At 33.8% G+C, this 12,450-nt stretch overlaps 1 protein-coding gene across 1 annotated transcript; it reads left to right on the top strand.

Annotated features, from left to right (window-relative positions):
- Positions 1 to 7,236: 7,236 nt before the first annotated feature.
- Positions 7,237 to 9,164, top strand: LOC134230047 (putative acyl-CoA synthetase YngI). The gene has a single exon (XM_062711816.1). It carries the CDS (start codon positions 7,327 to 7,329, stop codon positions 9,061 to 9,063), a length of 1,737 nt encoding a protein of 578 aa, XP_062567800.1. The 5' UTR covers positions 7,237 to 7,326; the 3' UTR covers positions 9,064 to 9,164.
- Positions 9,165 to 12,450: the final 3,286 nt, after the last annotated feature.

Below are 12,450 nucleotides of genomic sequence, written 5' to 3'. Positions count from 1 at the left end.
TCTCATTTAAGAAATTTGATGTCTCCTATGATGTAAAAAGGCCGACATCTTACAAACACATTGCCATTTGTTAATATAATTCAATATATTTAACAAATTCATATATTTTACATGCAAAGCAAAGACGATTATCTTGTGAAGAATGACAAACTTAGCTGTATCACAAAAGGAATATCATTTACTTTATAAATGATTATTTATGTTCCAGGTTCTGTATCATAAATAATTTTATTTTTCTATTTGTACATGTATGTCATATGAAGTATATATAATTTTTAAGCTAAAAGACATTCTGTTACACCGATTAGTAATAAATTCTGAGATTCGAGAATTCCTAATAAGCAACGACTGGATCAGATATGTCAATATTTCTTTTTGAAAGTTTGACAGAAATATCCATTTGATAAATAGTAAATAGTTTCTCAGTCAAAAGAATCTTCTGATAATCAACCATTTTACATAAAAGTTTACTGTAATTGAACTCTGCTTACTGTGTTGGAGTTTGTAAGGAAACATTGAAGTTATTGTGCATATGCTCATATTTAATGATTCATACTTTAAATTATCTCACCAAAAATAATCAGTAAATACAAGTAAATAGCATTGAAAAATTCGTACATGTATTTTCTAACAAAACACAGTAAAGAACACGTATTTCCTAAACAGAATAGGAATTTCATTTATTTTCTAAAATTCAGAAAAATACACGAAATTCCTGATTATCTATATTAACTTTATCATAAATGTATAAACAGCACTTTCAGTTGAGTTAAATATAGGAAATGTGACGTTTAAAAATACATTGTATATGCCCTTATATTTTTCCAGAGGGTTAAGAATCTAGACCATTTTTAGTTAATTTTTAGTTATTTGACAGTTGAATTACGTAAATAGAACGTACGTCTGCGCCCCACTTTCTGTGAACCTGTTGTTCAGTAAAATTGAGACTGGACTAAGTTACTGAGTAGCGTGGAGTTGAGTGAAGAGATGTAGGACCAAAAGTCCGATTAAATCATGTGCATAACATGTACAATACTGATTATTATATCACGGTGTAATTTAATGTGATAAAGACCTTTTTAAAAGGATTAATTGTAGCTGATTCAGAAATGCTTTTAATGCTTTTAAACCACTAAAATTACTTATTAAGATTTAGAAAATATGCTTTAAAACAACTATAATTACTTTTTAAGATTTAGATATGTATTTTAAAACAACAGTGACAACTCATTAGATTTTGATGTCCAGTATGGGTTCCAAAACTATTTGGTTCAAATAACCTTATTCAGACTGTCCCAGTTTAAAAGAGGATATTCAACATTGAATAAATTTCAAGAGTTCGACCATTTTAAAACAAAATTAATCTAAAATACCACAAGCAAAACCAAGTATAAAAAATATTTAAAAACCCTAGCTCAGAAGCAAAATTTATTTCACATACAACTTGAAAACTAAACATTAATTCCGTTTGTCCATATTAATAAATTCCAAAAAAAATTTGCGCAGTCAAAATAAGTCCGTAGAAATGATACAAAAGGTAAAAAAAAATCGAAACAGTTTGAAGAGAAATAAATTGAATTTTGAAACTGCAAAAAAGCTTACGACATTAAAAACATTTGCCGAAATACATGTAAAGGAAGTTCTCGTGGTCCGTGTTTGCTCCTGTTATGTATTGTTTTATGATCTTTTGATCTTCAATACTGTTCGTTATTGCTATATGTTTCATTTCAAACACAAGTAAGGACTTCTCAGATACATGTATGTCCTCAAAGGCAAACATATCCTGGTTATTTCGTGTATTTTTAGCCAGAAGAGCTTACGCAATAGTAATGCGTCCGGTGGACGTCCCTCTGTCTGTCCTGTTTGTCTGTAAACAATTTTTCAAAATGGTACTCCTCCTACAGTTTTAGTCTGATTTCAGTATAACTTGGCACACAAGTAGTCTACATTAAGATACATAGTTCTGTGTATCGGTTTTTGATTTTAATGAACGGTGTTGTCGTGGTTACTAAAAATAGAAATTTCTGTGAAATACTTTTACAGTTTTAGTCTGATTTCAATATATCTTGGCACACAGGTGGTCTACACTAAGATACATAATTCTGTGTTTTATCGGGTTTTTTTTTATTTCAATGAACGGTGTTGCCGTGGTTACTAAGAATAGAAATTTCTGTGAAATAAAATACTTTAAAAATGCTACTCCTCCTACAGTTTTTGTCTGATTTCAATATTACTTGGCACACAAGTAGACTACACTAAGATACATAACGCTATATATCAGTTTTTGATTTCAATAAACTGTACTGCCATTGTAACAGGTTACTAAATATAGAAATTTCTGTGAAATACTTTTAAAATGCTACTCCAAATACAGTTTTAGTCTGACTACATGTATAATATAATGTGGTATGCAAGTACATGTAGACTGCAATGAGATTCATGAGTGTCTTTTTTGTTTCCTTTATCTGATGAATGATGTTGCCATGGTAACAAAAATTGTAAATTCTGTAAAATTTTATCAAAAGCTACTCCCACATTAGTAGTCTTATTGCAATCTTGCTACAAAAAGAGACTTAATCAAGGATTATTCTATTTATTCTCTTTACTGTTGTTGTAAAGTTTCAAGTCCCAACTGCTGCTTTTCTCTCCCTTTGTTATAAGTACAAACTAGTAGAGCTACAGTCTCGACAGAGACTTCTGGTTATTTGTGTATTATAGGATTAAACGTTCTTTTTGAAAAATTTATCGATGTGTAAACTCTTGACATTTTACTCACAAACTAAATAAAAGTGCGAAGCACTTTTATGTTAAGTTTGTGAGTAAAATGTCAAGAGTTTACACATCGATAAATTTTTCAAAAAGAACGTTTAATTCTTATAATTCCAATCTCGAATTTTTAAAAATATTTTAAATTATTTCTCTTTGAGGCCTCCATACAATCCGTTAATCTGGACGGCGTAGGAATACATTTTACCGTAAAGGAACGTAATCGAGACGAATTTCGATAGAGTTCAACTTAAATTGTCAAAACAATCGATAAATAAACTTATAACAACTAATGGAATGCTGTTTAAGTCAACAAATATCGTAATTACGAGTTTACTTCAGAATAGTTCGTCTTTGACCATGGCCATGTTGACATAAACAACAACTCTCATAGCGAAACTTGCAGACAGACGACGCCTTCAATTTGCACTTGTTTATTCAAATATTGAGGAACAATATAGAAAGTTAATAGGAAATTGATGCTAATAGGGCAAGAGCTTGAGGTACGTTTCTTTTCCCTGTCAAAACGATACAGACTGAGCTTATTTTCTGCGTATGAACGTTGAGACAGCGGTTTTTAAAATTCACACTCGTGATCGGACAGTGACATAAACATTTTCACGGCGTCCATCAGTTAGGCAGTCTAGTATATTTTGTTTTACTTTAAGCCCTAATTAAATTTAAAGTTCTTGTATTCATTATTTAGCCAGAACAGACCCAGAAATAACTGCTTTCATTGTTTATACGATAACCTAGTAGTGTCATCAAGAAAGTAGTACTGATTGAAAGAATTTATCGATGTGTAAAAATTTTCTGGAACGTGTTCTCGTCCAATCAAAACACAGGAAATCAATAGATAAAATGAAGATTGGAATTATTAAAAGATACAATAAAGTTACGTCATTTTATGTCTCATTGCATCAGAGATTGACTAACAATCTGTTATAATTGTGCTGAAAAGTAGTATATGTACTAAAAATTGTTTTTGCAAGCAAAAATCTAGATACATGTATTTATCTGTGCTTTAATTTATTATATCGATCTGCATTATATTAATTTATATGTATGTGAGTTAGATAACTGATAGTTTCAATTATCAAACAGATGGTCTTTAGTACCATTTGAATCAGCTCATTTGTCATGTGAAATGATTCAACACGTGCAACTAGGCATGGATGTGAAAAAAGATTCCTGTTTTGATGGAGCTACTGTATACATAGTTTGGCAGCAATATCTGTGTCAACTGTACATAATACATGTATACAGTTGAACTGCAGTATCAGGAACATGGATATCTCAAAAACCATGGCTATGACGAAGTGATTGGGAAGTGCTAATCACATATTTTTAAAAAGTATTTAACCCTTAATACCTTTAACACTTATATATCTCGAAATTTTTTTACTGGTTCGATTGAGTTCTGGGAGTTTCTCTGTCAATTTTTAGCTCACCTGAGCCAAAGGCTCAAGTGAGCTTTTCTGATCAAAATTTGTCCGTTGTCTGTCGTCGTTGTCGTTGTCGTTGTCGTCGTTGTCGTCGTCGTTGTCGTAAACTTTTCACATTTTCATCTTCTTCTCAAGAACCACTGGGCCAATTTCAACCAAACTTGCTATATAGTATCTTTGGGTAAAGGGGATTCAAGTTTGTTCAAATGAAGGGCCACGCCCTTTTCCAAGGGGAGATAATTATGAATTAGAGAAAAAATAATGGCATTTTTTAAAAATCTTCTTCTCAAGAACCACTGGTCCCGGAAAGATGAAACTCATGTGGAATCATCCTCAGGTAGTGTAGATTCAAGTTTGTTCAAATGACCCCTGGGGGTAGGGTGGGGCCAAAATGGCCGATCAAAGTTTTACATAGGAATATATAGGAAAAATCTTTTAAAATCTTCTTCTCAAGAACCATTGGGCCAGGAAAGATGAAACTCATATAGAATCATCCTCAGGTAGTGTAGATTCAAGTTTGTTCAAATCATGACCCCTGGGGGTAGGGTGGGGCCAAAATGGCCGATCAAAGTTTTACATAGGAATATATAGGAAAAATCTTTAAAAATCTTCTTCTCAAGAACCACTGGGCCAGGAAAGATGAAACTCATGTGGAATCATCCTCAGGTAGTGTAGATTCAAGTTTGTTCAAATCATGACCCCTGGGGGTAGGGTGGGGCCAAAATGGCCGATCAATGTTTTACATAGGAATATATGGGAAATATCTTCTTCTCAAGAACCATTGAGACAGGAAAGATGAAACTTCTGTGGAATCATCCCTAGGTAGTGTAGATTCAAGTTTGTTGAAATCATGACCCCCGGCGGTAGGGTGGGGCCATAATGGCAGTTTTACATAGGAATATCTAGGGAAAACTTTTAAAATCTTCTTTTCAAGTACTTTAAAGCCATGCTTAGTAATATTTATAGGGAATCATCCTCAGGTAGTGTAGATTGAAGTTTGTTGAAATCATGACCCCCCGGGGGATTAAAATTCAAGCCCCCCCCCCTTGGTAAACTTTCAGTTCTGATCTGATGTGTGCTTTTTCTTAGCCAATTGCTCAGGTGAGCGATGTGGCCCCTGGGCCTCTTGTTTTGTTTTGTTTGTTTTGTTTTTTTTGAGAGAGAATTTATTGTTTAATTTTATATATTTTTACCCCCGCTTAAAAAGCGGGAGGGCTTAAAGTAATTAGGATGTCTGTTCATCAGTCCGTCCGTCTGTTACGCTTCGGGGTACCCATTTCTTTTTCCGCAACTCCTCTTATACCACTGAATGAAATTTGATGAGATTTTCAAAGAATTCTAATTACATAATGCCGTTGTGCACCTCTTTTACTTTCTTAATCCCACATATATTTTAGGTTTCCCATTGCAAAACATGGACACTGCCATTATATTCATATGGGAGGGGGATATGATTTAGTGAGCTCATTGCTCACATTACCTCTAATTTTTGGATCACTTCAACTGAGTTAAATGTAGGAAACATAAAGTTTCAAAATACAATGTATATGCCCTTATATTTTACCAGAATGTTACAACCCCGGCTTTAATGTATTACGTAATAGAGCGTCTGTGTCCCACTTTCTGTGAACCTGTTGTTTAGTAAAATTGAGACTGGCCTTATTTACTGAGTAGAGTGGAGCTGAGTGAAGAGATGAATAATCAGAAGTCCGATTCAATCATGTACATAACGTGTACAACACTAATAATCCTATCACGATGCAATTTGTGATTAGGGCCATTTCAGTGACAGGATTAATTAATTGTGTATGATTTAGAAATATGTATTTTTAAACAATTGAAATTACTTATTAAGATTTAGAAATATATTTCAAAACAACTATTATCACTTATTAAGATTTAGAAATGTAAACCTTAAAACAACTGTTAATAGTTATTAAGTTTAGAAACTATATATTTTAAAACAATTATAATTACTTAATATTAAGATTTAGAAATGAACTTTAAAACAAGAACAGACCGTCTCTCTTTAAAAGAGGATATTCAACATGCATTGAAGAGTTCGACTCTTTTAAAACAAAATTAATTTGAAATACCACAAACAAAACCACGTATGAATAATATTCAAAAATCCTACCTCAAAAACAAAATATATTTCACATACAACTTAATTGAAATATAAACATTGATTTCACGTATTTTCCGTTTGTCCCTTTTAATGAATTTCAAAGAAAGTCAATATTATAGGTCCGTAGAAATGATACAAAAGATAGAGAATCATAACAGTTTTACATGTTTTAAGAGAAATAAATTGGATTTTGAAATTGCAGAAAAATAATTGCATTTGCCGAAATGCATGTAAAGGAAGTTCTCATGGACGTGAAAGGCCTTTTGTTATTCGTAAGGCTTCGTGAATTGCTCAATAGATATGAAGTATTGGGATATAAGGACTATTGTATAGATTGATGATATAGACTGACTGATAATAAGACATTATGATCGATATAAAATGATCAATGAACATTGAATTATTCTAAGGGGTGTTTGCTTTCTATTAAAGGGGGACATTTTGAAACTCAATATCTCAACTCCATTCCACTCAGAATCTTACCAAGCTTACATTTACATGGGGCTATTGTTAAATTTTCTATTCAACTTATAAATCAATTTTCGGGACAAGGTTTTGACGCAGTAGGAAATAACACCTCAGAAGGTGAGTACATATGAGAAACTAACAGCAGTAAAAGTAGATAACGGTATATTTTATCCAGAGGCCTGAGGGGCTTTAAAACATTTCCTTGCATTGCAATAATTGTCAAGGACAAAACATTTGAACTTTTTTCACTACCGCTAGTCCAAAACCGTTCATAATTTCTCTCTCTCTCTCTCTCTCTCTCTCTCTCTCTTGTTAAGAGAAACAAGCTACTCTTATTTTTTACAACCTTCATAATATTTTCTGTGAGCTAGTAATACGCTTTATATTCAGCAAAATAAGAATATTAAAAATGAAGTTAATATATACATTAACGTTGAAATGATCTCTCTTTCAGAAATCACTGTCTATTGCCGATTTCTTAAAGTTTTCGGTATTCCAAATTAAGTTTTGCTATCTAATATGGAGAATGGACTTAGTTATATTAGTTCAGATCAGGCCTCCACAGCACCTTACACAACAGTACCAAAACTCTTACAAAAATGGGCGTCCCTGAAACCGGACCAAGATGCTTTCGTGTTTTACAACCAAGACCTAATACGGAGATCGATTACATACAACAGGCTCTATAAGGATTCTGTTAAACTGGCGAAAGGACTTGTAAGTAAAGGTCTTGGGAGGGACGATATTGTGGGGGTCGGAGGAAACAACACACCTGAATGGCTGGTGAGTGCTTTTGCTGTACAACTAGCAGGTGCCCGTCCAATTCATTTTCCCTTCTTGGACAAGTCAGGTAATACAATAAAAGAGTTCTTAAACAATGTTGGAGGGTGTTCAATGTTGATCTTTGACCCAGGACATGAGGATGGCCACTGGAAAACAATTCAGAATCTTGCTACAGTTGATCCAGAAACAGGCTTTGTTAGAAAATCAGATATAGTCTCTCTTAAATGGGTAGTGTTGGAAAGTCCCTTGAATTCATCGGAAAAAATCCTGACAATCTCAGACTTATTCTGCGATGAGGACATTAAATTACCTAAAATTGACCCGGACGATATTGCAGTGATTCTAACAACATCAGGTAGTACGGGACGTCCAAAGCTAATACAAGGTAGCCACTATTTTCTTATTGAAAATGGTCAAAGGTTGGGTAAGGCAGGGGTCATAGATTACTTAAGAGAAAAACAAGAGCCATTCATCTACTTTAATGACCGACCTTTCTACTGGGGTGGAGGTTATCCATGTTGTGAGCTTGCATATGGAGGAACGCGCGTAACTATATCGAGTACACTTGCATTTCCGTCAATTTCTGACACGATCGATTTTTTGTCCAAAATCATAAAGCGAGAAAAACCAAGCTCTGGTTTTATCATTGTTCCTTTTCTGCTAGAAATAATTTCAAGGGATTCTTTTCCATGGAAATTTCATTCGGTAATTACAGGAGGTCAACCTGTTCCAGCCAAATGTTTAGATGGAATTGGGAAATATTATGACGTTATTTCTGACACTTATGGAAACACAGAGATCGGAGTATTGGCGGTCAATATAAGTCGTTCATCTTTTACATCAACTGGAAAAGTTCCAGCCGAAGGAATCGAAATTAAAGTCATAGGACCTGACGAAAGAATGGTACCTCTTGGAGAGAAGGGTGAAATAGCTGTACGTTCGTGTCCTTCATTCAGAGGTTATGTAAACGACGAAGAGCGAAACAAGAAAGTACTCACTCCGTCTGGATGGTACAAAACGGACGACTTGGGCCACATCACAAAAGACGGTCGATTGGAAGTACTTGGAAGGGTTTCTGATGTCATGCTTATTTCAGGATCGAAAGTTTTACCCTCTGTTATCGAAGCTATCATAAGGAAACACCCAGGTATAAAGGATGTTGTCGTCTTCCCTATTAAGGATGTAAAGCACGCAGACGACGTCCCTTGTGCTGCCGTTATTAGGAAGGAAGGCGTGAAAGTAACCGAAAATGCTTTGCGCGAATTTGTTCGCAGAGAAATAGATACTGACGAAGAGGCTGTTTTTATTGAAAACATATATGTTCCAAAACACATTGTTTTTCACAACGAAGATTTTCCAAAAACACAAACTGGAAAGATAGACAGAAATGCAACGCGAAATTTGTCTATTCCTCGCATTGAGGAAACACGATACAATGCAATTTTCAGTTATGGAAATAAGCCCACAATTTAAAAAGAAAAACAATAATATAAGGAGTCTCTTTAAAAGAGTACGTATATTTTTTAGTTTTCATTTTTAAGCCAATATTTAGAAAATAAAAACTATTCAACTATTTTACAGTATTAATTTTTTTTCCATTTCTATTTATTTTCTCTACGATAACTCTTTGAAATTTAGCTGAGTTAATTTCTTGATCATTCTACCGGAATGTAAATTTCGCCAAGCAATAGGTCAGGAGCTGAGGAGGCCTAATATGCATGTAAATTTCGTGCATCTCTCCGTATCTGACACTAAGATTTTTTTGTTTAATTTGATCGCCCATTGTAATCCCACCCTACCCCGGGGTAATGTTTTGTACAAACTTAATTCTATACTACTTGAGGATGCTTCCATTTGAATATAACCAATCATGGCTTTGCTGTTCTCCAAAAGAAGAAGTCCGTAAAATCAAAGTTTTACATAGGAATATTTAGGAAAAATCTTTAAAAATCTTCTTCTCAAGAACCACTGGGCCAGGAAAAATAAAACTTATATGGAAGCATCCTCGGGTAGTGTAGAATCAAGTTTGTTCAAAGCATGACCACAGGGGATAGGGCAGGGCCACGACATAAAAATCAAAGTTTTACATAAGAAAATATATAGAAAATACTTAAAAATCTTCTTCTCAAGAACCACTGGGCTAGGAAAAATAAACTTTATGTTGAAGCATCCTCAAGCAGAGTAGAATCAAGTTTGTTCAAATCATGACCCCCGGGGAAAGGGCAGGGCGACAACGTAAAATCAAAATTTTACATAGGAATATATAGGAAAAATCTTTAAAAATCTTCTTTTGGAGAACAGCAAAGCCATGATTGGTCATATTCAAATGGAAGTTTCCTTATGTAGTTTAGAATCAAGTGTAGAGCTGGGCCACATTAAACGACCAAAGTTTTTTTTATAGGAATCTAGAGGAAAAACCCTCTTCTATAGAATGGAAAGGTCATATTTTAGTCATATTGATATGGCATCTTTGCTAGCCAATGGTTTCTGATACGCTGCTCTCCTCATAGATACCCCTGGCTAGTGAAGATGATTGATGTGGAAGCATTACTAGCTAGAGGTTGTGTAGATTCACATTTGTTCAAATCATGATTCCAGGGAGAGGGAGGGGCCACAATGGGGATGAAATTTTTACAAATGAATATATAGGAAAATATCTGTTCAAGAACACTTAAGCCATTGTAATTGATATGGAAGTGTTCTCAAATAGTTTAAAATTCAAGCCCTACTTTTCAATACCTAACTGATTTGTGCCCTTTTCTAGCCAATATGCTCAAGTGAGCAATGGGTCCCTTGTTTTAAGTATGGTGCCCAGGAACAAATGTAAAGCAAAAAAAAGGTGCAAATCTTTAAAGGAATATACAGTTTAAGAAAAATGTTACAACAAATAACGCAGGGACATGGTTTATAATAACTCTAGTAAAGTAGTTAGTCAATTATCTGTTCGTTTTCATAGTAACCGATATACTAATACCGATAAACATCATTGAGGGGAAACGACCATAGAAAACAGGAGATAGTAAGGTTACTAATTAATGCTTTGTTTTGTCCAAACAAAGGTTCTTAAACTTCTTATGCAAAGTTCAGGCCCCTGGATCATGAAACATCTAGTATCTGACCCAGATACTAGTATATTTTCTTACCTTAAATATCAGTTATGTATATAACTGATAATGTTTCAAAGTATTTTAAAGCAGAAAAGAATTTTCCAAGAAAAAAATTAGAAAATTTTATTACCTAAGCAGTAATTAATCTTTGAAGATTGCTTTGAAGTCTATGGAGAAAAGTTAATTTTTGATAATAATAGAATTAAATTCTAAGAATATCATTAAATGCTGCGGCGGAAGTATGTATTTAATTAAATATTGGGAATAGAAAAAATACTTTTCACCAATTTTTTAAAAATGAATTTTTATTGAATAAAATCTGAGGGGGATAAGTCTTCAAAAACACAAGGTCATAAATTTTGTTTTGTTCTGCTCTTACATACTGATACTAAAATATTTCAATATAGCTATAAAAAACTACTTTTTGGTCGACGTTTTCCTAAAACCCAAGATGTAACAACTGACAAAGTTTGATGATTTTAAGCCAATAAGTACCTTAGATATTCAAAAGTAGGTCACCTTGACCTACTTTTTGGTCGTCATCCTCCGAAAACCCAAGATGCATCAACTGACAAAGTTTGATGATTCTAAGCCAATAAATACCTAAGATACTTAAATATAGCCATAAAATGTCACCGTGACCTACAATTTGGTCAACATTTTCCAAAGACCCATCAACTGACAAAGTTTGATCATAGGTCTAAAAGTATTCAAAATATGCCTTTTAAACAATTTGAAAACAAATGCCTGCAATATTCAAAAAGTAGGCCACAGTGACTTACTTTTCATGAATATGTTTTAAGGCCAAGATGCATCAACTTACATGATTTGATGATTCTAAACCTTTCAGTGTTTGAAATAATGGGATTAAATATTTAAGAAAAGATTAGTCATATAATTCAAAAAATTGGTCACGCTGACCCATTTTTAAGTTGACGTTGTTCATGGACCAAAGACGCATCAAATGACAAAGTTTGATGATCATGGGCCTTAAAGTATCCAAAATATGCCTAAAAATCAATTTGAAAACAAATACCCGCAAAATTGAAAAAGTCGGTCACCGTGACCTACTTTTGAAATAACATGATGTGAAGTCCTAAGATGCATCAACTTGCAAGATTTGATGATACTAGTCTTTATAGTAAGCAAAATATCAATGTTGTTATAAAGTAAAATTTTGGGTCAACTTTGAAGTGACCTTGAAATCACGCCCTTTGCCCCAGGGTAATTCCCCATGCAAATTTCAATCTTCAGCCTATCCTGATCCTTGTATGTAAGTTTGGTGAAAATCTGCCTGGTGGTTCTGGAGGAGAAGATTTTTTTTGGAAACCCTTGTTTAAGGGTCCCAACTCCAGTTTTAGTATAAATGGTAGCCCTTGGGCCAAGGATACCCTGTGACAAATTTGAAAATGATTGGCAAGGGGTTCTTGAGTTATGCCCATATTCTAAAAAGTTTATGCATACTGCACAAATGGCCATAACATTACAGTGTAGCTCTTCGAGCTTTTGGCTCAGAAGAGCTAAAAATTATGTCTAAATATAATAATGTTCAGCCCAAACACATCTTTTGTATATTCAATTCCATTGAATCCGGGGATAATATTGGTCGGATACCTCAAACATAGGTAATTAGAGATTACAGAGCTCACCTCAACGAATGTTGTCTTTAAGTAAGGCAAAGTCACACAATTAACCAACAAAAAGTGTACATCCCAAAATGAAAATATTTATGCAATTTTGATCTGATACTTTG

This window comes from Saccostrea cucullata, unplaced genomic scaffold, assembly GCF_032062105.1.
Source record: "Saccostrea cucullata isolate Sc308-1 unplaced genomic scaffold, CSIRO_AGI_Scuc_v1 ctg218, whole genome shotgun sequence".
Classification (NCBI taxonomy): domain Eukaryota; kingdom Metazoa; phylum Mollusca; class Bivalvia; order Ostreida; family Ostreidae; genus Saccostrea; species Saccostrea cuccullata.
This window is presented reverse-complemented; position numbering and strand designations above follow the sequence as displayed.